Below are 26,067 nucleotides of genomic sequence, written 5' to 3'. Positions count from 1 at the left end.
CGCCCAATATAATGGTGTTCGGAGAGATCTTCGTGTTCTCCAGTGTTTTCAGGAAAGCCGAGTGGGATTCCTGACTTTGAGAGGGTGGTCTGTAGGATGCTATAAACTGAAAAGCAGTCTTGCCCACTGTTAGTTGCACATGGATGATCTTCGATACTTCGTGCAATGCCACTAACCTGGAGGTGTGGATATCCTTGATAAATATGGAAACTCCCCCTCCTTTTGTGGTTTGGTCCGGGTTTTGGGGCCGAAAAGCATGATATGAGGTATAACCTGGTAGTGCTGGGGCGCTCTCTGCAGCCTTGAACCAGGTTTCTGTCACTGCACAGATATCGATGTTCTCCATACTGAGGAGAGCTTCGAGTGCGTGCATCTTGAGGTTAAGACTTCTGGCGTTAACAGCATTACCCTTAGTTTCTTGTTCCTTGTGCTGTCTATGGAGGTGGGTTTGACTTTTGAGCCTTGCCTAAAAAAGGCACTATGGGGGTGGCAAGAGCCTTTGCCAATATCCGAAAGCCCAGTGGTGACAGGTGCAAGCCGTCCCTAGTGAAGCAACATGGCTTGTCGAGCATGTCATCCCAGGCTGACAGACACTGGATCCCCTTTGAATGACACCAAAATTTTAGCCAATTGTTAAAATCGATCATTTTGTCTTTGTGCTGTGGCATCATTCTAGGTGAGAGTAAGATGCTGCTCAAGGTCAGGGTCATACCGGCCTGGGCTTCATGATCATAGAGCTCCTCTTATGTCTCTTTTCATGTAGTCCAGGGAGGTACGTCTCGGGTCATTCACACCAGCATGTACGATGACTGAGTCATATTTGTATTTGCAACCAAAAAAGCAGAAACACCCACAAGTATAAACAAAAAGTCTCCGGCACAATGAAGGTTCTCCTTGTATCAGTGAAGGCAGGCAGACCACTCGAGGAAGTAGCAAATACTTTTATTCCATAAAGTCACATCGACAAACAAAAAACAAAAACCAGAAGCAGAGGTCGATTAAGCGCTTTCGTCTCGTGTAACGGAGACTTCATCAGAATAACTTTTACATCTCCACGATACATTTTATATATTCACCATTTTCGTTAATTGGTATAGGAGTAAAAGTAGTAGTACTTTTGTAGCAGTGATAAGGCAAGAGGCCAAAAAAAGTGTCAGTCAGGATTAGTACATGGGCATAGCCAATGAGAATTCAGGAAGGTTTTTAGTTGCTTCTTGAAGAGGGGTGTCGATACCAGTGAGGTGAGTTTACAAGGAAGTTTGTTCCAATTAAAACCAACAGTGTTAGTAAACAGGCAGTAACCAGATTTATTGTGTGATTTACGGGAGGCGACTAGTAGCTTGTTAGCTGAGCGAAGGGTTGTGAGGTTTTTATAAGGGGTAATAAGGTTACTGAGTGTGGGAGTATTTGTGGGGTGATACAAGATCTTGTGGATGATTGTCAGTTGTTGAAGCAGCAGCTGGTTTTGTAATTCCAGCCAGCCTAGTTGTTTAATATTTATGCAATGGTAGGTACAAAATGGAGTACCTGTGGCAAATCTAGCAATGTTATTGTATGAGGTTGCCAGTTTGTTAAAACTGGATTTTGATAGCTTGGTAAAAATAGGAGAGGCGTAGAGAAGGATAGAGATCAAATGTGTTTGTGCTATAGTAGTCCTGGCTGAAGGTGTAAGGAAGGGTTTAAGCCTATAGAGAAAGCAGAGTTTTCTATTTACTGATTTAATGGTTAAGTTGATGTGTGAGTCAAGGTTAAGATTATGATCAATTGTGACTCCTAGAAGTTTAGTGTTAGAGTCAGGTGATGTAATTGTGCCATTGTTAGATACAATTGTAAAGTTGATAGGAGAGGACTTCTGTGTTGGAGTGAACAGTAATAATTTAGTTTTTTTGGGGTTAAGGAGGCAGTACTGATGGAACCAATTTTCAGCTGATGTAAATACTTTTTGGGTACTAGACAGCAGGTCAGCAGAAGAAACTGCGGCACAAATAGGTGTCGAGTCATCTGCATATTGAATGCAGGAGGATTGTGGAAGGGAATTTTCAGATCATTAATAAAAATGGAAAAGTGGCGGGGTCCCACAATAGAGCCTTGTGGGACTCCAATGGTGATGGGAAGCTGTGAGGATAAGTGATTGTCCCAGAGAACTGCTTCCTGTCTATTTTCTAGGTAGGAATTAAACCACTGGACTGCTAGAGTGTCTAAGGAGAGAGATTTGAGAATGTTTAACATGAGTTGATGGTTAACCGTGTCGAAGGCTTTGGAGAGGTCTAAGAACAGAGCTGAGGAAAGTAGGTTATTATTACGATTTTTATTAATACAGTCTGTGAAGGATAAGAGTGCAGTTGTAGTACTGTGATATGGTCTAAAACCATGCTGGCAGTCATCTAGTAGGTTATTTTGTTGAAGATGATCAAGTAATTGCCGATAAATGCATCTTTCCATGATTTTTGCTAAGGGAGAAAGTAGGGCTATAGGACGGAATTTTGAGAGTTCATTTGAATTCCCTCCTTGTGTAAAAGGATGATATAAGAGACTTTCCAGAGAGGTGGGATAATGCCTTCAGCTGTGGTTCTGTTTATTAAAATGGAAACAGGGTAGGCAAGTTCTCCAGCTGCCATTTGCAGATACTCAGCTGGTAGGTGTGCAGGGTTTAAGTTTCAGAAGGAGGGTAAGGATGTGAGATGTTGAGACTGGGTGCAGTTTTAAAGTGGGGGGTTTATTGATTTGAGACGTCAGTTCCAGGGTGCTAGCAGGTGACAAGGTATTAGCTAGTGAGGTGACTGTTTCAGAAAATAATTTTTTAAAGGCATCAGCAATATGGTTGGGAGAACTCTTGAGTCAGATTAGAAGGAGTCGGTGTTTTGGAATTTCCTGGATGAAGTAGTTTATTAATACTTGACCAGAATTTTTGTGGATTTTGATGTTGTGCTTGTTGCAATCTATATGTATATGTAGTGTAATAATACAACGTACACGTAAAAAAAACTTAATTTGAAAGCCCCACATTTTCTGAGCTAATTGTGGTACCATGGCAGATGTATGTACCTTCCTTGATTTATATCCGTTTGACTATGGAGAATAGTATTTTAACATGTGCTACCTTCATTGACATACTAGAAGCTTTTGACTTGGTGGACCAGCATCTTCTGTTGAATTTCCATATCTGTCATGGAATCAGTGAGATGGTTGAGATACTTCCTGGACAGGAGAGATTTTAAAGTCCCAACTGGATCCCCGTTCTCTCCTTCCTCACCATGAATTGAAAAGGTGTTCCTTCAAGGATCCATTGTGTACTCTCTACGTTTCTATTTACTAATCACCTTCCCATGGACCTCACACAGCTAAATAGCATTCTGTACATAAATTACTTGATCATGTACAGATCCAATCCTATTTCTTCCTCCACCAGAACAGAACTTGAAGACCTTTTTCTTCTAACTGGCTATTCAAAAACAAACTTACACTCGGTACCAAGAGGACAGAATTTATGATCTTCTGTATAAAATTTTCACTTTCTCCACTCAGGGGGACCATGCAGCTTTGCAGCTAACTACCCTAGAAACGCATGTCTCTGTCACTAAATCAAAGTGAACTCACTTTCTTTTTTGTCCTAAAAGGTCTCCCAGTTCCTCTTCCATTCTGTCAGAGCAGCCAAAGGAAATAGGATTCTGATGGTACAATTAGAGTATGGTCTCCCAGCCATAGCCAGCGCTTCCAAGAAAAAGTCTGACTTCCCTCCAGACCACAAGTAATATCTGTAGAGTATTCTCCATGGCTTCCAAAAAAGAACATCACAGCAGTGTCGTTCAGAAATCTGAATGACTTTCAGTTAAACAAACATGCACTCTTCTCCTAGTTTCCCTCACCTTTACGCTCTAACCTACATACCTTTCCCACTAAAGATATGATCACTCCCTTCCTACCAAGTCTTCTGTAACCAACTTTAAAAAAAATAAATAAACGTGGATCAGGAAGCATCCTGCAAGAGTTCAGACTGGTTAGGGTTCATGGTTCTGCTGTTGTAGGGGGCTTGGACTGTGTTGCTGAAATGTTGAATATGTGCTGACTCATCAAAATTTACAATGTTTACTCTAGGTCAGCACTATTTTCAGTTCAAGGTTCATAGGTGGTTTATAGTTACCCGGGCATACAGCCTAGGAGGCTGTTAAGGAGGTTAGTACAAATTCCCATTTGCCCCAAAGCACTGTCTGGTTAAGTGACTTGCCCAAGGTCACAAAGTAAGCTAATGAAGGTCAGGGGGATAAAGCATGCATCACAGAAAGTAGTTCATTAGCAGCTTACAACTTATTATGGTACCCTAGCTGGGACTCAAACCCACAGTCCCTCAGTTAGGAGGCCAGTACCTTATCCATTATACAGTTGGTGATGCCCTCATTTAGGAGGCCATTACCTTATCTGATTTGCAGGTGGTGATGCTTATTTAGCCTGCCATCTGCTTCCAGAGTGTTCACCATTACCTTTGCCCTTCCATGCATGTGAAGGGTTTGCCAGTGTTCACATACCTGGGAGACTAGCTCCTGGTGATAAGGGGGGAGCTACTGTTATTTTACACAGAACGGATGATGTTAGACTTATGTATGATCTTTTGAATGATAGAACTGCCTTTACTGAAATTAATGGTTTAGAGGTCTCTAGGCTTATTAGTGGAGTATATATGAATATTTATGCGCTGCAATTAAATAATGATATTGCTATAGATCTTTTCCATTATTTCACTGTACCTTGTCCGATAACCCCCATCTTATATGGTTTACCCAAAATTCAAAAGGATCTGTGTAACCGACCCATGAGACATATTGTTTCTAGTAGTGGGTGGGTTACAGAACCTATCTCACGGTACTTACAAGTTGTGTTTTAAAACTTTTTGCATAAGATAAGAAGTTATATACAAGATACGAAATACTTTTTATGTCAACTCTCTGCATGGCATAATTCACATAGAGATTATAACTTTATCTTTGTTACTTTAGATATCAAATCTCTTTTTACTGTGATTCCCATAGAATTTGGGATTGAAGCCATACATGAATTTCTTTGCAGAAATACAACCTTATGTGGTAGGAAGATTGAGGCACTTTGTACACTACTAGAGATTGTTCTAAAGAATAAGGTATTTGTTTCAAGAACATATATATCATCAAAAAAGTAGCATGGCCATGGGTACATCGATAGCTAATGCATATGCAAACATTGCTGTGTCGAAATGGGAGGAAGACTAGTTATGTACTTGTTCACCTGAATTTAATGATAAGATTCTTTTTTCAAATATTTTGTGGATGACATTTTTGTTATGGGGTGGTGAAAGTTCTCATTTAATTCAGTTTATTAATTAATTGAATCATACTATTAGTTTTTTGAAATTTTCTGCTACCTACTCTGTAGATAAAATTAATTATTTAGATGTTAGCTTAACTAAAAAAATGAATGTAATCAGATTACTACCTCTATTTTTAGGAAAGATGTTCCTAAGAATAGATACACACATAGGAAGAGCTTGCATGCTCCACATACTTTCAAGGGCATTGTTAAGAGCCAATTCCTAAGAGCAAGTAGGTTAATCACTAATGACAATAGATGTAGTGATGAGCTGAATAAGTTGATGGAAGAATTTAAACAACGAGGCTATGAAAATAGTATACTACAAGATACAAAAAATGAGATTTTAAGTAAAAGAGGCTCTAACACACAACTGTTTTTTTTACAGATGGTCATATTAATGCATCTAATGGTAGTGGAGGGACCAGAAAGGGTTATATTCGTTATACTACCACATACAGTACGAGAGTTTTGGATGTTAAGAATATTTTAATGAGAAATTAGGGGATGTTCTTCATGTTACACTGTTGCAGTCATCAAGTCTTCGGCCAGCCCGAATACCAGAGTCAGTGTTTTTCTGCATCTGCTGCTGTCGCTTGCTGCATAGCGTCAGGTCGACAGTTCTATAAAGGAAGGCAGCCAATGCCATTACATCAGTCTTTCTTGCCATGGAGCCCGTAGCAGAAGCAGTTCACAAGTGTGCCGGTCGGTTGCTACCAGAGTTTGAATTACAGCTGAAAACGTCTAAAGCTAAGTACCCCGTTAGGGATCCTTTTTTCTTGCACTAGCCGATGTCTGAAAAAGTTAACAATCGTCTCGCCTGTGGAAAGCAAATACCGCACTGAGACTTCGTTCATACTGCATCACTTGTTTAGGCCCAGACTACGATGTCCCCCGTTGCTGGTTCTGTGCCCTCTTTAACGTGAGAACCATTCATTGTAGAGCTCTTTTTGTAGCCAGGTATTTTCATCTTCCGGCTTCGCATTCTGAAATGGTGTTTGTCAGCCAACAATCCGTAGACATTCTGAAAAAACATAAGGCTAAAGATAGAGACAGACCACACAAGGCTAAGCCTTCCGATGACCGTTCCGCTAAGCAGGTCATCAGTTGTCCGGAATTCATTGAGGCGCCTTCGCAGCACCTGATGCCCAATTCGATATCTTCACAGGTCTCTACTGAGACCCTTGCAGAGTCCGGTATGCCACAGAAATCTTCTTTGTCTTCCGAGCCTTTGGTTGTCTCTGCCTTGGTTGGGTCTGGAGCCGCAACTCAGGCATCAGCTTCTGAGGAGGTTTTTCGCACTACCGAGTCTAGACAAAAAAACGTCTTCTCCTCTGACTACCGTTTCTGTCAGATCGATGGATACTGTTAGGCCTAGAGGCAAGGCCATTCCTAGGAGAGCTACCTTTAGCCACCATTTTACTCCTGCTCCACCACCCCACAAGCTCAAATGCTTAAAATGGCAGATGACCTTATCACCCTTATCAGGGGTAGTAAGGCCGTACCTTCTAAAAGGAAAAGAGACCCTTCCCCTGAACAATGACAGAACAGGATTCTGAGGAGTCTGATTATTCAGATTTCGAAGAGGAACAACAACCTCTTACTGCTTATGAGGATTCAGACGCAGAGGAATCCATTTCTTCTGCCTCCCCACCAGAAGATCTTTCCTTTGGGGAAACCCTTCGCACCCTCCGGGAACATTTCCACTGGGAATCCCAGGACTTCCCTTAGTCTAAGAAAAGACTAAGAGAGTTTCTAGACCTGCCCCAGCACAGACCCTTGGCCGTCTCTCCAATCTTAGAGGTGGTTGATGATGTCTTCCATGAATCCAGCTTAACTCCTGATGCCCTCCCACCTGCTTCCAGAAAACCTGACAGGTATTACAGAGTACCGGATTCTCACAAGTGCCTGTGAAGAAATCCTGTTGCAGACCCGGAGGTCAATACACAGGGACAAAAAGGGAGCTAAGGCTAGTTCTACAAAGAATCCTACTCCTTCTTACAAGGACTCCAGAGCTCTGGACAGATAGGGTAAAAAGTATACACCTCTGCAACCTTAGCTATCTGAGCACTCAACTGTCATCTCCACATGTTAAAATATCAACAACACACTTTGGAACTATTAAAACAAAAGATTTCAACCTTTCCTGACTGTGCCAATTAGAAAGAGTTAGCAGATTTACTGCACTCTACTTGTCAAGTGGCAAAACAGTCATTACACTGTGGATATGACACCCTAGAAGCCTCAAGCAGGGCAGCAGTGTCAGGATCTGTCATTAGGAGACATGCATGGTTGAAGGAACAAGCTCTCCCTGATCATGTCAAATCTAAATTACTTGATGCACTCTTGGATAAGGACCGCTTGTTTGGAGTAAAAGCAGAAGAAGTGCTTAAAAAGATGGAAGTCAAAGCAAAATCTGTGCAAACAGTAAAAAGATTTCCTTCAAGTACAACCTCCTAGGTTCAGCAGGAATTTTCCCTCAAAACACTGGTCCTTTCCTGCACTTAGCAGACAGGGTCAGGGTAAGCCCTGCATGGACAGACCACCCAGACTCCTATCCCAGGGACAGCAGAGAACCAAACAGTGGACCACTTCCACTCCAAAGGCAGGGAGTTCTAAGCCATTCCTGTATGGCAGAAACTCTCAATGACTCCCCCCCCCTTCCCTCTTTTCACTCACCAAAAACTAGGAGGAAGGCTCTACCTCTGCAAAGAAAATTGGCTTTCTGTAACAATGGACCAGTGGGTCTTAAAGATAATTTTCCAGGGATACAAATTCTCCTTCAGCGAACTCCCATTTCCAAGAGGGTACCCAGACTTACCTCCAAAGTCAGTGGGTAGAGGCATTGAAACAAGTCCAAACTCTAATATCCCAAGGGGCAGTAGAACCTGTCCCCTCAGATGAAACAGGCAAAGGCTTTTATTCCAGATTATTCCTTGTTCCCAGAAAAGAGGGCACTGCATTCTGAACACCTTCCTGGTGGTCCCCAAATTCAAAATGCTAACCTTGCAGCAGCTGCTGCCAATGCTGACAAAAAATGCCTGGTTAGTTACCCTGGATATAAAAGATGCCTACCTCCACATCCCCATAAAGGAATCCTGCAGGAAATTATTTCACTTCAAAGCAGGCTCACAACACTTTCAGTTCTCTGCTCTACCCTTTGGAGTATCTACTGCTTCCAGGGTATTTACCAAATGCTTAGCCCCGGCCATAGCCTTTTGCAGACAGAAAAATATACAATTTTACCCATATCTGGATGACTGCCTCATTCAGGCATATTGCAAAGAAAAGCTCCTCAAGGGACCTCCTCTTTGTCAAGACCCTTCTAACCTCCTTAGGGTACACAATCAACGAGAAGAAATCAAGGCAAACACCCACCAGGAAGATCATTTTCTTGGGAGGACTGCAGGACACAGCATCCCAAATGGTGTTCCTATCCCCAGAAAATCAGAGCTTCCTGCCTCTCTATTTTACCCAGCTGGCTTCCAGAAGCCACTTCACTGCAAGGAAGCTCCTGCAAGCCTTGGGGTACATGGCATCTTGCATGCTTCTAATTCCTCTGTCCAGGCTTCACATGAGGAAACTTCAGTGGTACCTAAAGAACCTTTGGTGTCAACACTCTCAACCTCTAGAGACCTCTCTACCTCTGATCTCCTGTATAAGGGCTGAGTTTCTCTGGTGGGCAGGGGCCTGTGCCCAGAACAAGGGTCTTTCACCCTGCGCCCAACTGGGCAGACCATTACCACCGATGCCTCAGACATAGCTTGGGGAGCTCACCTAGAAGGCAAGTGCACCCAAGGTCTTTGGGATGCCCAGCACCTCCCCTTACATATCAACCAGAAGGAAATGATGGTAGTACAAAAGGCTCTGACATCCTTCAAACACCATCTCAATCCAGGGGTTCTCCTTATCAAAACAGACAACACCACAGTAATGTGGTACATCAACAAACAGGGAGGGACCCAATCGTACCCTCTGTGCAGGCTAGCCATGAACCTCAGCTTTGGGAATCCTCCCGCAGGTGATGACTGCAACAGTGAAAGATGAAGAGCATAGTGCAGTTGTGTACACTTACCATAAATGTAGATGTTCGAATGTATTCACTGTTGCAGTCCTGGTTTCCCACCTTCCTTCCCCCTTATATCTTCTTTCTTTAGGGAGACATAAGTTTCTAATGGTGGCTTTTAGCCACCAGGCCCACCTTACCATATTTACTTGGGCATCTGACTGGTTAGGGCAAGAAAAACTGATGTAATGGTGTCGGCTACCTTCCTTTATAGCACTGACGACTTGACATCAGGCACCAAGCAACAGTAGCTGACACAGATAAAACATTGACTCTGGTGGTGGGCCGGACGAATGCTACCACAACAGGGATAACCCACAGGTGATGACTGCAACAGTGAATACACTCGAACATCCACATTTATGGTAAGTGTACACAACTGTACTATTCTTACAGCTATGCCTGAATTAACTAATATAGTGGATGAAAAACCCTGATGTTCATCGTGTTTCACTGTTGCAGTCCTAACAGATTTGGGTTATCCAGCTCCCGGTAGCCCTCAGTCGGCCAGAATACCAAAGGTAAGTAAAAATGCCGTTGGTTGCCGTCGGTTGTAAAGGACGTCAGGGCATCCGATACAAAAGTAGGCAGCCGACATCACTTCCTCTGTCTTCCTTGCGATGGAGCCCGAAGCAGAAGCTTTTTATGTACGAGTGTCGGTTGGCAGTTTACCTTTGTTGGTTTCCGACTACAAGAGTTGAAGTCTACTACAGCTAAGTACCCCATTGGGGATCCTCTTTTCTTGCCTTAACGAATGTCAGGAAAAGTTAATAATTGCCTTACATGTGGAAAGCAGATTCCCCATAGAGATTTTCATTCCTATTGCATTATTTGTTTAGGCCTTGACCACGACGTTCCCAAGTGTGATCTCTGTGTCTCCTTTAATCCGCGTACTATCCATCATCGGGCTAAAATTTTGGCTAGGCATTTTGGAGTTTGGCCTAAGTTCGTTGGTAAGGCGTCTGCCGGACTTCAGGCTTTGGATGTTCCAAAGAAACGTAAGGATAAGGACCACGACAGGCCTCAGAAAACTAAGTCCTCGAATGAGGTTAAGTTGGGCTTCAGTCAGGCGGTAGCCAGTGAGACGCCTTTGCAGTCCCTGCAATCCGCAGATATACAACCACAGGCTTTGATTGAGTCCGAGCCCCTTAGTCCTTCGGCCTCCATTTTGCCTTCCGACCTGTCGCTGGTCACCTCTTCTGCTGGAGCCGGAGCCGCTAAGCTGACTCCGGTGTCTGAGGCCTCCATTTTGCATTCTGACAGCAAACTTCTTTCTTCAACTTCTGCTGCAACTTCAGCGGGTGCCTGGCCTCCAGAGTCCTTCAGGCTTGCAGGTAAATCTTCCATTCGTAAGCCTGTGAAAAGGCAGGCTCCAGCTGCTTCTCGTTTCCCTCAATCCCAAATGGTTAAAATGGATAATGATTTGCTGACTCTTATTAGGAGTTCTCAGCCTCCTCCTTCTAAAAGGAGTAGGGATGTTTCTCCTGAGGTTTTGTCCTGCTCAGGTTCTGATTCATCCAGCATTTCTGCTGATGAAGAGGACTTTTCTCAGGCTTTTTCTCCTTTTGAGGATTCAGATGCAGAGGAGTCCATCCCTTCGGCCTCTCCTTCAGAGGATTTCTCTTTTGGTGATACTTTAAATACCCTCAGAGAACATTTTAATTGTGAAAGTCAGGATTATCCCCAATCCAAGAAACGGATTTGGGAGTTTCTGGATTTTATCTCAGCATAAGCCTCTTGCTATTCCCCCTGTGTTGGAAGTTGATGATGTTTTTCTGGCACACAGAGGACCTTTAATGATGATTCCTCTGCTTCCATCTCTGCAGGCAGAGTTTCTATGCTGGGCAACAGCCTGTCTTCAAAACAAGGGCATGCCTTTTCGGACACCTCTTGCCACTCACGTTCTGACTACAGACGCATCGGACTACACCCGGGGAGCACACCTGGATGGCAGATGCATACAGGGACGTTGGAACGGCCCAACAGATGCACCTGCACATAAATCTAAAGGAGTTGATTGCAGTTCAGCAGGCCTTACTAGCTTTCAAACATCTTCTTTCTCCAGGGACCCTGCTTGTCAGGACAGACAGCACCACGGTCATGTGGTACATCAACAAGCAGGGAGGGACTCTTACCCCATGTACAGGCAAAGCATGAATCTTTGGTCCATGGCAGCATCCCTGGACCTGCATCTCCTAGCTCAGTTTCTTCCAGGAAGGCTCAATGTTTTGGCCCGACCAGTTGAGCAGGCAAACCCTGGATCCTCACGAGTGGCAGCTGAACAGAGCAGTCTTTTACAGCATCATTCAACATTGGGGCACTCCTCAGGTGGATCTTTGCTCCTCTCCAGACAACCATCTGCTACCTCTCTTTTGCACCAGACAGCAGCACAGCAGAGCCTGGAAAGTGGATGCTCTGTCCTTCCCTTGGGCGTTGCTATCAGTGTATGCCTTCCCTCCTTTTCTTCTTCTTCCCAGAGTATTAGTGAAGATCAGGGACGAACGTCCAAGGACTATTGTCATAGCTCCGGACTGGCCCAGACAGCATTGGTATCCGCTGCTTTGCAGTCTCTCCCATCTTCCTCCTTGGCATCTTCCTGTGAAGCCAGATCTTTTAGTTCAGGAGAGGGGAGGAAAGTGGAAACTTTCTACATCCTCATCTTCAGTCTCTCAATTTGGCAGCATGGCTCATTGTATGACTCCTTCCCTTTCTTCCTCCCTTTCCCAACAGGTGGTTGATGTGCTGAGGGAGGCCAGGATGCCTAGCACTAGGAAATCCTATGTTGGCAAATGGGAAAGGTTCTCTCACTGGATGCAGGCTAGAGGGGAGTCTGCTTCTCAACCTACCCTTCCTCTGATCCTGGAATACCTGGCTGATTTGCTTCAGGGTGGTCTTTCTTTATCCTCTATCAAGATCCATGCTTCAGCCATCTCTGCTCATTGTTCTCTTGAGCAGCCCATTATCTCTCATCCCCTGATGAAAATGTTTCTCAGAGGTGCTTGTAATTTAAAACCTCCCAGAAGAGCACCTACTCCAGCCTGGGATCTTAATTTTGTTCTGGAGAAGCTCACTTTTCCTCCTTTTGAGCCAACTGCCTCTACAGATTTAAAGTTTCTCTCTTGGAAGACCGCCTTCCTGTTGGCTATAACTTCAGGAAAGAGGGTTTCGGAGCTGCAAGCTTTGATGGCTGTGGAGCCTTTTCTTATTTTCCATGCAGATGGAATCTCTCTGAGGACTAATCCCTCCTTTATGCTGAAGGTAGTTTCCAGCCTGACTCTTAATCAGTCCATACACCTTTCTACCTTCTTTCCTAATCCTCGCAATAGAGGTGAAAGGATCCTACATTCTCTTGATGTGCACAGACAGCTCAGGTTTTACTTGGACAGGACTAAGGACCTTCGGAAATCAGCACAGTTATTGGTCAGTTTTGCCCCTGGAGCCCAGGACAAGGCTATTTCTAAGCAAACCATTTCTAAATGGATTGCACATTGCATTACTTTTTGTTATTCCTTTCATGGCAAACCTCCGCCTCAAGGGGTTAGGACCCACTCTACTAGAGAGGCTTCCACTTCTGCAGCCTTTCTAAGGAGTGTCTCTACTAAAGACATTTTGGAGGCTGCCACATGGTCTTCTGTTCACACTTTCACAAAGCATTATAATTTGCCTCTGTTTTCCAGAGCCAGGGCAGGGTTTGCCACTACGGTGTTGTTGGGCATTATCTCCAACCCTCGATGCTGTTGGTTCCTCCCCCCCTTTTTTTCTTTGGGCTTTGGTAATCAACCCATTTCTTAGGACTGCAACAGTGAAACACGATGAACATAGTACAGTTGTGTACACTTACCATAAATGTAGATGTTAGAGTGTATTCACTGCTTCAGTCTTGGTTTCCCTCCCTCCTTCCCCCTTTTTGTGGTCCTCTCCTATTCTCTTTTCCTGAGGTACAGGCTTAATTTATTTGTCAAATTGGTTTTTGGTTTAAGCCTTTTTTTTCTTGGGGCTCTTGACTGTTATGGCAAGAAAGACTGAGGAAGTGATGTTGGCTGCCTCCTTTTGTATCGGACGCCCTGATGTCCTTTACAACTGACATCAGCTGACATTATTTTTACTTACCTTTGGTATTCTGGCCAACTGAGGGCTACCAGGAGCTGGATATCCAATTTGTTAGGACTGCAACAGTGGATACAGTTGAACATCTACATTTATGGTAAGTGCACACAACTGTACTTTTTACCTATAGAAAATGTTATAATTTAAAACAGAGGCTGTGTTATAAGGATCTGCCTTCTGGTCCCACTATTCAAACATCAAAATTTGGTACATTTTCATCTTTTAATTGTAAATGTTGTAGTGATATTTTGAAAAATGAGTTTACACACCCCATAACTAATAGGAAATTTATATTTAAATGCCATGCCACATGTAATATACCTAACATAGTGACAACTCCAAAGAACAAAGTAAAAGTAAAAAAGCAGCAAACCAAAGACCAGGAAGGAATTGGACCACAAAACTTGTAAGCTTTCGTTCATTTAATAAAACACCACGAACTTCATCAGAATAAATACAAAAACTTGAAACCACCCTTTAAATACTTGTCATGTGTAAAAAATCATCCAATGACAAAATGCTTCAAATAAATTATTTAAATAGCCATCATGATTTCATGAAAATTTAAAAATGCACTACAAATTTTTAAAATTGCATATATATAAAAATACGAAAAACTATATATATATAATAGTAGTAATAAACTACTAACCAGTGTTTCATCAAATAAAGGCCATTTTATGAACTACTACATCAAAGCCTTTGTAAAATGTAATATAAGAAGTATACCTGAAAATACTTCCAATATATCACACAATGGAGTCAAAGACCCTGTTGGGACTTTTGCTTGTGGTCATTGCAGGCAATGTAGAGATATAGCCAATTCAGGTTCTGTTGAGTTGAAACATTTCAAGAAATTTATTTGGGCAAAAGATATGTAATTCTTGTACCAGTTTTTATGTTGGCAAGTCCGTCAGGTCACTAAGTAGAAGGATTTATGAACATGTGTTGGCAATGAGAAACAAAGACAGGAATAATGCATTGGCACTACATGTTTTATTATGTAACAATTTTAAGAAATTCACATTCTTTGTCTCAAAGTAGTTTGTGGTCCTTTGGTGGGTAATTTTAAAGCCTTATTAGAATGTAGGAAAACTATCCGCAGTGGTGCAGCAGTAGCGTTGTTGCCTCACAGCAAGAGGTTCTCCCATTCAATTCTCTGCTGGAATGCGGGGAGTGCCTTCTGTGTGGAGTCTGTATGTCCTCCCCGCGGTTGGGTGGGCGTTCGAAAGACCTGCGTAAATTGGCGTGCCTTCGTTGAAGGTTGAACGTTGAGCTGGCACCTCGGCGTTCGTCAAAATCTACTGCCAATCATTAGCGGACCTGAGTTCCGCTGTGGCGACCCCTAACCAGGAAAAGCCGAAATACAACAACATTAGAATGTAGGGAAACTAAATGGCAGATAGCTTTAAGAGCAGACTACTCTCCAGGACTAAATGAAACTATTCACATTGTGTTTTCTTCAGTTACAAAGGCTTTGATGTAACAGTCCATAAAATGGGCTTTATTTGATGAAACACTGATTAGTAGTTTGTTATTACTGACTATTATATATATATATATATATATATATATATATATGTTTTTGTATTTTTATATATATGCAATGTTAAAAAAATTGTAGTGCATTTTTAAATTTTCATGACATCATGATGGCTATTTAAATAATTTATTTGAAGCATTTTGTCATTAGATGATTTTTTTGCACATGACAAGTATTTATAGGGTGGTTTCAAGTTTTTGTATTTATTTTGATGAAGTTCATGGTGTTTTATTAAACGAACGATACCTAACATAGTATATTTGGCAAATTGTGTTGAATCTTCTGCCTTCTATGTTGGGAAAAATATGAGAAAAATGAAAGAAAAAATTGTAGAGCATAAATCAGAAATATATAGACAAATTACCAGCAATGCACTCGCTAAGTGTATAATTGATAAAGATATCCCATTCCCTCAGCACCACATGCTCCAGAGACCTCAACCTCATTAGCACAATCAACAGAACATGCTGGAGGGACAAGTTCATAATCCAGAGCCTGCCCATGCTCTGGAATAGACTTCCCATACATGTCAAGCAAAGCACCTCATCAGCCCTCTTCAAGAGAAATGTTGAGTGGATGGGAAATAGAAAGTTCACCCCTGGTATCACTCCAGTAGCTCTACTTGATAGAGGCACTGGGAAATAACGATTGGGTGGCACAATACCAGGGCACTTCTATGGGCTAGGCTTGTAAAGGCCGCATGGCCATTATCTTAGTACACACCTATGAATATAACCCATAGATTTTTATTTAGAGCTGTAGATATACGATATAGAAATAAAAGAGGTGGTGATCTGAATAATTCTCTTGAATTATGTGAATATGAATGGATATTATGCTTAAATGTGGACCACGCCCCTGGTCTGAATACATCTGTTAGTATCAAACCAGTTCTTAAAAAGAAGCAAATGATGTTAAAGTAAGGTTTTTATATGATATTTTATGTGGTTGTTTTATAGGATTGTTATGTTGTTTTGATTATTATAAATTTCTTAAGTTTGAATATGTATATATATTTTCTCTGTAAGGTGATTTTGCCTTATTGATTAGGATATTTGGTTGGGTTGTGTCATAGTGATATTTGTATATAAATGTTAATATAGTGTGTGATTTTATCTAAACACTCTGAAGAAGGGTTCTTACTCAAAAGCTTTGTAGACTTTTAATAAACTGATGTTGCTTTTTCACTCTGCGTGTCCACCTCTTGGAGTTTGTATATTTTCCCTTTTTTTTTTTTTATCTCCAAGTGCGGTTTACCGTAGTGCTGGTTTGTCTCGTTCGTTAAGATTGGCTTCTGGTGGAGATATTCAGAAACACTCGGGCAGTGGCTTTTTTCTAGGGTGTACCATGTTTGGCCTTGGGGATCATTACTCATTGGAAGAAAGTGTTTTTTTTTTTTTTTTTTTTTTTTAAGAAAGTGTGTTTGATCCCTTTGCAGAAGATTCTATTTGTCAAGGCAACATTAACAGTCTTTGATGCCACTTGTTCCTACTACTGTAAAAACAATTCACAGGAAGTTATGTTTGGTATCCTGGTTGAAGAATCAGAGATGAGGAAAACACTTACCCTTCTGTGCGTCTGGTGTAATGGTGACCATCTTTTTCACTATCTCTTTGGCTGGGAATGTTTTAAATTGCATGCTGAGGTGCTAGTGGTTGCAGATCCATCAACTCCCAGCCTTACGGAATTGAAACCCTTTCCTTAGTTTTGGAGTGCTGGACTGTTTACTTCAGTTTTAGTGTAGGTCTTTCCTTCCTACTGCCAAACACACCATAGGTGCTGATGACAGATGGTCTGTTATTGGTTGACAAGTAGTTTTCCCTTGTGAAGGGGAAGCAGAGCTCCTAGGAAAGGAATTACATCTAAACCTCCTTAAGTTTGTTTCTTATTCTCCAAGCTGTAGTGGAGGAGCTGAGACCCATTCTTCTCCATTCAGGTCAGACAACTAGGGCATGATCTGTACAAACAAAAGCGTGCAAGGCACACTTGTATCCTGCCTGTAGAAAGCTCATGAGAGTCCTGCAGTCATCCATCTCACCCTCTCTACCATTTGCATTCTGAGGAAATTAATATATTGGCAGACTCTTTCAGTTGCAATTACTGTCTTTTCATGAAACTAAGAGTAATGTAGTGCAGCACCATTGAGAGTGATTTGTTTACCACTTAGGGGAGAATATATTCTCCATTCCTGCTTACTTAAGAATGACAGGGGGCAGTTTGCCACAAAAGGTATAGTTTCAGGCTCTTGGGTCCCTGGCAGTATAAAGGACAATCCCAGAATAAGCCGAAGGAGTCCCCCTTGGCTAGGACAACATCCAGCTCTGCTTTCAAACTTGGCTACTTCCTTATTCTCTTTGATCCCACTAGACATTCCATTGCAGGTTTCAGGAGTGATACAAGCAGCAGAAAGTCATCCATAATACAGATTTATTATTTTAAATGGAATAAGTTCTCCTTGTGTTTGGAGAGATAACCACCCTGTCCACATCTGTTAAGTTTGCAAATGCCCACTTCTGAGGCGCAGAGGGATAAAGTCCTGACTATGACTCAAGCATTGGAAGAACCAGGTGGAGAATAGGAATGAGTGGCTTTTAGTCAACCAGTCTCTACCAGGAAAGTAGAGGTTTACATGGCACCAAAATGACTAGGACCAGGGATGTGGACTTGGTGATCCCAAGTCGGTGACAGTAGGCCTCAGTAGTGTGGGGTGGAAGAAGCAGTGGAAGTGGAATACTGTACAGTGCCAAAGGTGCTCACATCAACCATCAGGGGTGGGGATAAGTTGTCACAAGAAACATCATTGTTGGGATACCAGCAAGGGCGCAAACCACCTCCAAGGCTAGCTGGGATAAAGGCACCTCCTTTCAGCTGTCAACTCCATGATGCACATACCCAGTACAGGAAAATGGGTGGGATCAAGACTGGTTGAGGGAATATCGATGATCATCAGGAATGGAGGCAAAAACATACAGAAAAAATTGCAAATGATTTTCACTTATTTCAGATACCTGTTTGTCTTGAGGTTTTTTTCCCTTTGGTCAAGTTGCATGTGTCCAAGTTTATCATGATCTTGAGGATGGCAGAACAGACTCCTAAAAGCCTTTCAAGTAATATTTTAATTGGCTTCTGCTTCTTTATTCTGTTGAAGAACCCTTCTTTGTGATACTTGAGCTTTATTATTGATAGACTTGCTATCTACTTTTCCCATCAGCAGAATAAATGGATTTAAAGTATTTGTCATAAACATTTTATTTATTTGCAGTTTGTTTACCAGGATGGTCCATTGGGCCAAGTGGTACCTGTTTTCAATGGATTCCTGGAGAGAAAAGCTCCAGAAAATACAAATAATGAACATTACAAGAATTACAAAATTGCAAAGATTACAAAACTTGCAGATTAATAAACGAGTTAGAAAATTGCAGGTAACAGTAGTTGCAGTAAAATTGGTGTTTGAGGGTGCAAATGCATGAAAATTTCTGTCCTTTTTTTCCCATATAGCCATTACTTCTGTCACTGACATGACTGGCCTTTATTTGCATGAACTCTTTCGCAAGGACTCTGTATATCTTAGATTCTTTCACATTACATTCTGAAAGTGGACTCCCATCTTCCCTGTTTTATTTCCATGGATGGGGGGACCTTCATGCCCTTGACATACACTGCCAGCTTATTTTTTTTTCCTGAGGAGGAAGGGTACAAATTCAAGAAGATTAATCTAGTCATCCATTTCTTTTGCTTCTCATAAGGGAGGTCCAACTATAGCAAATAAGCCTTGAACAAATGGCTTGCTAACTGCATTTTCTTATATCGTCAGGCCATTAACCACCACTTGGCCAATGCAGTCACTACCACTCCAGTAGGGATATGGCTGTATATAAATATAAATATATATATATAAATACTGATGTTTTCGCCTTGATGTATCACTGATATTTGCACCTTTACTAAGCACTGCTGCTTGGCATTGATTCAAGGAACTGGGCCCCCTTTAAGCACTTAGTTGCTTCAGGTATTAGCCATCTTAGCTTGCCTTTTTTATACTCTCTGGATCCTACCTTCCATGGAGAGTTTGTGGTCTGTACTGCTTGAGATTCTGCCTAGTTATTTCTCACTGCAGAGAACCCTAGAAGTATGGTATAGTAGATATTGTGAATAGTTAACCATTTTTGATGATCCCTGAGAGGCTCCTTTGCATTGGGTTCTCAAGAATGAGCTCTCACCTCTCATTCACTGTGGAAAGTCTTCTTGAAAATCAGCATTTGCCATCATTGCCTGCTTATGAATTTTATGGTCTTTCAAAGTACTGCACTTGGAACAATGGGAACTAGCTATAATTGCTTATTTTATGAACTGTTCATATCGAAAAGTGCATATGTTTTAATTAGCTCAGTTGCTGTATTACATGAAATTTCTTCGCATTACTTTCACTTTGCCATCAGACAGTTCCATTGTTTCTGGACCCCATAGTTGATTTATTTACATCTACCAGCACGTAGGTGAGAATTAAAATATGTAATCCTTTTTCTGCAGTAGGCTTTGCAGCCAATACCTTACAAACTTAACTTCCAAGATAACTACAGGCCCCATGGGACTTGTGTAAAAACACTGGGTAAGAACAAATTTGATAACACTGACCACTAACTTACTGACATATTATGGATACTTTTCACCTTCTTTAAAAGCTTTATTGTAACTTTTCATCTCTATATGTCTACCTCTACACATTTTAATTTTTTTCTAGCCAAAGTAAGTAAGCAGTTTCTGTGTTTGACCTGGTTGTGTATGCGAGGTAGCCATACTGGTGCTCATTCTTTGATGCATTAGGCCACTAAAATATATTGTATCTTCTTTATAGCTTTCTTTGCTCTGTATCAGAATAGGAACAAGAGGTTTAGATATGCTTTCAGACCTTTGATTCGTCATTGCAGAGTCATTATCTGTTAAACAGTAAAAATACATTTCAAATAGAGCACATGGATAACCAGTAGATCAGATGCTGTCCTTTTCATTCATTCCTCAACTGATGGGTTTGGATCCGACTCAGCAGCTTCTACCACATCTTCGGATCCAAAACTCTCAAGCTCCTCCCTTTGCCCATAATGCCCTGCCAACCCTACATACCTCAGATCTTGCACACACTAGAACCAGAATAGGTGAAAAAACAAGCTATTAAGAACAACACCTGCAGTAGTGCTTGAAGGACAACTACAGCCAAGTACATGGTACCCACATGATTTTAAACCTTTGTATTTAAACTGTTTTTTTTTTAATCAAAAAATGTAGTTCTGTTGAAATTTTGAAAGTAGTAGGACCAAAAGCGCTCAACCTTTGAACTTTTCTGATTAAACATGGATTTTGGATTTACCTTTACTGTCTATAGTTATACCTCAGATCTTGTTTGCTGCCATTCATCTTCAGATGCGGATCTTGATAATGTCAAGCTTTGGAGTAGTATACTTTACTGAGTTATAATGAAGAAATTTGCTTTTCTATCTAGCTTAATTCTCCTACCTCCCTCCCTTACAAGTTCCTTTCTGTTTATTTAACCATTTTTGGTTCTCCTTTAGCTACTCTTTTGTCCAATACCTTTCTAAACTTCCATTGTTGGTACTCTTCTCTTCCTTCACTTTAAATATACTGTGTAGATTATCCCTTTTATACCATTGCTGGTTCCACACTTATAAAAATAAATAAATAAATAAACAAACTTTTTGTATAATTATGGCAGACAAGCCTGCTGGTTTTAAAAGTTTATCACCTGTGGGCATAAGATCCCCAACTCTGATGCCCACAGGAAATGTGTTTATTATTTATGACCCATGCACTTGGATATGAATTGTTCTGTCTGCTCTGGATTGAACTCCAGAGCTGTTACCAACTGTAGGAATAATTTAGTGCTGAGGGCCCTCCTTCCTCTTTTCATTTTGTTGCTAGAGCTGAAACTCCAACCAAGAAAATTGACAAAAGGAAGCCAGAATCAGCGACTAAAGAAAAGGAGTCATGCAAGAGGTCCTCAGACCGCTCTTCCTTGTTGTCTCCTTCATCTGAGCCTACTGCTAAAAGTCAAAAAAAGTCAGATCCAACTGTTTCTAAGTCAAGGTATCCTCAAATCTGAACTCCTACATTTCTACTGGATCCAGTTTCTGCAGAGCTTCTTTCATCCTTTTTGGAGGTATTTCCCTGCTTTCAAGATCTCCATCCTCCATATCATCTTTCAGAAGCTTATCCAAAGCTGATGCGGATAGGATGATAAAGAAATTCCTCAGAGCTGACATCCAGATTGGGGGCACTCCTGGCTCTGACTCCCTCTGGATCCACGAGCCAACCTTTATCCACTTTTCCCTTGGTCCTTTCCTTCTCTGATTCAGCCCACTGTTTTGGATTAGAGACCATTAGGGGTGCTCTCAATAGATCTGAAGAAGATCTGTTCTTCTGGTGACTTTCCTGAGTCACCCATCCCTGAGTTTTTCAGAGCTGGAAGACTCTTGGAGCTGAAACAGAAGCGCCGGGTGTAGGGGTTTGGATTTACTTTGAAGCTTTCTGAGCCATTTCTCCCTGTCAAGGCTTTGGCATTGGACAACTTGAGTCCAACTCCTTTCTCCGATGGAGTGCTGATGGGGATGCAGGAGCCTACAGTTTGGGGATTTACTGACTCCTTTGCCGTTGACTTGTTTCCCCTAGGAGTTCTGCCTTTGAAGTTGTGGCAAGGGCATTTTCTTTATCTAGAGAAAGGACATCTCTGCCCCCCCACCTCGAATCAGACAACTTTACCTTCTCTGGTTCTGTGCTGTGAGCCCTATACATCTATTCTGCTGGGACAGCCAGCCTGGTCTAGCCTCCAGTTGGTACTTCAGGACATCTTTCTCTCTTCTGATATTTCTCCAGACCACCCAACTGAGGAAGTCCCTCGGAAGAGAATGTGTAATAGGAGACACCTAGATTCCCCTCAAACTTTGACGGAGGACACCGATTTTGATGAAAGGGAGGGGTCCCCCAGATCTTCCCCTTGAAGATGCCTGCTTTGGAAACATCCTAGAGCCCCTGAAACAAAAAGGTGGTTGGTCCTATGATGTCCCCTCCCAGGAGGGGTCAGTGTACGTGGAGGCTTTTGGGTTTGGCCCTTCTACGTCTTGGTTGACTCGCTTAGCTGACAAACTCATAGATTTTGTTTCTTGAAGAGCATGGAAGGTGCCGGATGCTGTAGAGCAGATACCTAAAAGACCTGACAAAATTCGATCACACTGGAGCAAAGGAGTCCAGGTTGATGCCATGATTGTGGTGGCAGCCACCAAGAAAGAATTTGCAGAACAGAGTTCTTTCCATCCCCCTAACAGGGAGTCCAGTACTTTGGACAGATTTAGTAAGCACGTGTATGCTTCAGTGACCTTTGTACTATGGTAGCTGAATTATCTGGCACATTTTATGAGATTAAAAAGAGATTTGACTAAAGAGCTTTCCAAATCTCATTCTGAGTCCATTACAGCTGTGGACCAAAATAAAATCTTCCCGAAACTGGCCACCATCCAGTCTATTTCTTATGTGTTCATAAGGCTGATCTCCCATACAACAGAAGGTACCGCATGGGCAGCAGGTTCAGGCATAGCCATTAAAAGACATGCCTGGATGCAACTGTGTGATTTAGTGGAGCCCTTTAAGTATTTATAAATCATTGTGTCCTTTAATGACTCTTCCTTGTTAAGCCCCAAGGTAAAGAATGCACTCTCCAGATGTGAGAAAGATGGAAAGACCCTGTTTGCTGTTGGTGTAAATTTTTCAACCCCTCGAAGACCTTTCTCAATGAATCAGTGTTTTTTGCAAATCCCAGGGTCTTTTTCAAGATTCAAGCAGAAACAGTTTCCACAGAGGCAGAGGGGGGAACTCAAATGGAAGAAGCTGCCCTCAGAGCAGAGGTTGTCCACAGAACCAGGGCTTCTGAGATTCCTTCTTGGATAAGACCCTGCCAGTGCTACTGAAATGAGGCCTGACTGTTACCTTCTGGAGGCAGTTGGGGTTCACTTGTTTTTGCACCACAGAGCCTGGATATCTGTAACAAAAGATTCCTGGGTGCAGAGAATAATATCCTGAAGTTATACAATACCATTTTCCCAAACTCCCCCTACCAAAATGAAAAGAATCCCTGATATTCTACCCAGTCAGAGGGAAGCAGTGGTATTAGAAAAAAAAATTCTAGAAATACATTTTGAGTCATCCAAGAGGTTCCCTCCAGACCAGAAAGGATCCAGGACCTATTCAAGATTCTTCTTGATGCCAAAAAAGACAGGAGGCTTGAGACAGTTCTGGACCTCAGCAAATTAAACCAGTTTGTTCAATATTCAAAGCTTTGGATGGTCAGTTTGGTCCATTTTGCCACTACTGCAAAAGGACGATTGGATGTACTTGATACATCGTCAGGATGCATACTATCACGTCAAAATGAACAAGTGCTCCAGAAAATATTGGCACTTCTGGCTGGGAGTCAATCATTACCAGTTCAGAGCACTGACGTTTGGTCTCACCACAGTCCCCAGGGTGTTCACCAGATGCATGGCAGTGGTAGCAGCTCACTTGAGACTGCTCGTATTTCAAGTGTTTCCATACCTAGATGACTGGCTCCTATCTGCCCCAACCAGGCATTGATTGCTACAGGCAAGGCACTACTTGAGTTGTGCTCCTATCTAGACATCATGGTCAGTTACAAAAAATCGCAACTTACAATGCAGAGTCTTGAGTTTGCGGGTGCACTCTGGACACAGTCAGATAGGCTGTATTCCTCCTGCTTGAATTTAGACACTGAGGTCTCAGGTTAGGAAGATAATACAAAATACCTCTCTTACAGCATGGCTAATTTTACAAGCCTTGGGATTCATGGCAACTACTGTCATCCTTGTTTTTATGGCCAGGTTCTACATGCGAATACTTCAATGGACTCATCGACTCAGTGGTCTATTTTTCATAGTCCTTTAACTGCTCCTGTTAACATCACATGGGCATAGGCATGCAAAAGGTGTCTTCTTTTGTGGATTCAGTTAAATGATCTACTGGAAGGTCGCTCATTTGTTCTCCCCTTGCCAACAGCCATGGTGACCACAGATGCCTCCTAACTGAGGTGGAGAGTATTACTTGGGAAGGACAGTCCAAGGTATGTGGTCCCCCAAAGAGGCCAAGGAGCATATCAGTGTCCCAGAAATGAGCAGTTCTCCTAGCATTGCAGACCTTTCAAGATGCTCTCCCATTCAGGACATTTGCTGTTTAGACGGACAGTACATCAGTGGTCTGGTACATCAACAAACAGGAAGGAACCAAGTCTTATCCACTTTGTCTAGAAGCAATGAGACTGTGGCAGTGGGCTATCTCTTCTGGTCACTCTGTAATAGCAGTGCACATTTTGGGGAAATCCAACGTGATTTTGGATAAACTAAGTAGGTCCATTCTGATGCCTCATGAGTGGTCTCTCAGTTTCAAAGTGGCTGAGAGAATTTTCTGTCAGTGGGGCCAGCCACCCTGCAACCTATTGACTTCTCCCCTCAGCAACAAGTCCAACCGACTCTTTACCCCAATCCTTGCAATGGGGGAGTCACCAAGAGATGCTCTAGCCCATGTTTGGCCCTCCGGTCTTCTCTTTGCTCTTTTGGTTGAAGAGCACATTTATCCTCATTACATCCTTTTGGTCTTGCCATATTTGGTTCCCCTTCCTCTGGCCTTACCTTCATCTGCCGTGGATACTGCATTCCTTTCCAGACCTTCTGTTTCACCGACAGGAATGACTCATCTGGACTTAACAGAATTGACCACATGGTTTCTCCAACTCCACTGATTGCTAGACAGCCCAGGATTTCTTCCACAGTCTGTCATATCTTGGTATTTTCTCAAAAAGCTTCTTATAGAAAAATTTACAAAAGTAAGTGGAAGAGATTTGTTTTCTTGGCCATTAGTAAGGACCTGGATCCCTTTTTAGTCCCTGTGCCATTTGTCCTCAAATTTTTAGCTTCAATTTTCAATGGAGGTGCCAGTTTTTTCACTATTAAAGTTCATTTGGCTGCCATTTCTAATTTCTACCTGGGCAAAAATAACATTACTTTAGCCTCTTCTAATCTATGTAAAGCCTTTCTTAAGGGCCCTTTTTACTTAGACCTCTGTTAAAGGATCCTACTTGTCCTTGGGATTTAACGGTTATGCTTCAGGCCTTAACCCAGACTCCCTTGAACCATCAGCCAGGACAGATCTATTTTTTTTATCTTGGAAAACCATTTTTCTGGTCACTATTACATCAGCTAGACTAGTATCTGAATTCCAGGTTCTGTCTTCTAAACCTCCTTACCTGTTTTTTTCACAAAGGCAGGGTGTCTTTGTGGACCAACATGTCTTTTTTGTCTAAGGTAGCTTCTGAGTCCAACATCAACCAGGCCATAATGTACAAGTTTTCTATCCAAATGTTTTAGTTCCTGTCCACCCCCCCCTTCTTTGCTTCTGGAAAGATCTAAGAGTTTTACATGAACCTCTGTGCCTTGTTCGAGTTCCAGCTTCCTTTTTGATTTCTCCCTTTGCTAATTTCTTTAACAGGTTGTCCCTTTATATCTAGGGGCAGCAAACTCAATCTGAGGTATGTAGGGTTGGTGGGACATTATGGATAAAGGTAGGAGTCTGAGAGTTTTCGATCAGAAGATCTGGTAGAAGCAGCTAAGTCAGATCCGAGTCTCTGTTCCGAATCCATCAGTTGATGAAGAATGAAAATGGACAACACAGATAGAATGTTATGGTGAATACATAACTTTTTTTCTTTGTTTATCCTTCTAGATCTGAACACCATGAATGCCACAGCTCAGGTTCTTGTTATTGGAGCAACAAATAGACCTGATTCTCTAGATCCGGCTCTGAGAAGAGCAGGGAGATTTGATAGAGAAATCTGTTTGGGAATTCCTGACCAAGGGGCAAGAGAAAGGTAAATTAAGTGTCTTGTTCCAGAATTTGGTAATATAGACAACCCAAGTTAAGGATCTGCAGATTTGTGTTCTTT

At 42.1% G+C, this 26,067-nt stretch overlaps 1 protein-coding gene across 2 annotated transcripts in view; it reads left to right on the top strand.

Annotated features, from left to right (window-relative positions):
• The window catches only part of NVL (nuclear VCP like), a 1,985,423-nt gene that overhangs the window by 865,855 nt on the left and 1,093,501 nt on the right, over positions 1 to 26,067 (top strand). For both annotated transcript variants that reach the window (XM_044058761.1, XM_044058752.1), the window contains one exon: positions 25,848 to 25,992. In XM_044058761.1, the coding sequence (XP_043914696.1) occupies positions 25,848 to 25,992 (145 nt within the window). The remainder of the gene's footprint in view (positions 1 to 25,847; positions 25,993 to 26,067) is intronic.

The sequence above is a fragment of the Protopterus annectens genome, chromosome 1.part2, assembly GCF_019279795.1.
Source record: "Protopterus annectens isolate FY-2018-M chromosome 1.part2, PAN1.0, whole genome shotgun sequence".
Taxonomy (NCBI): Eukaryota; Metazoa; Chordata; order Ceratodontiformes; family Protopteridae; genus Protopterus; species Protopterus annectens.
This window is presented reverse-complemented; position numbering and strand designations above follow the sequence as displayed.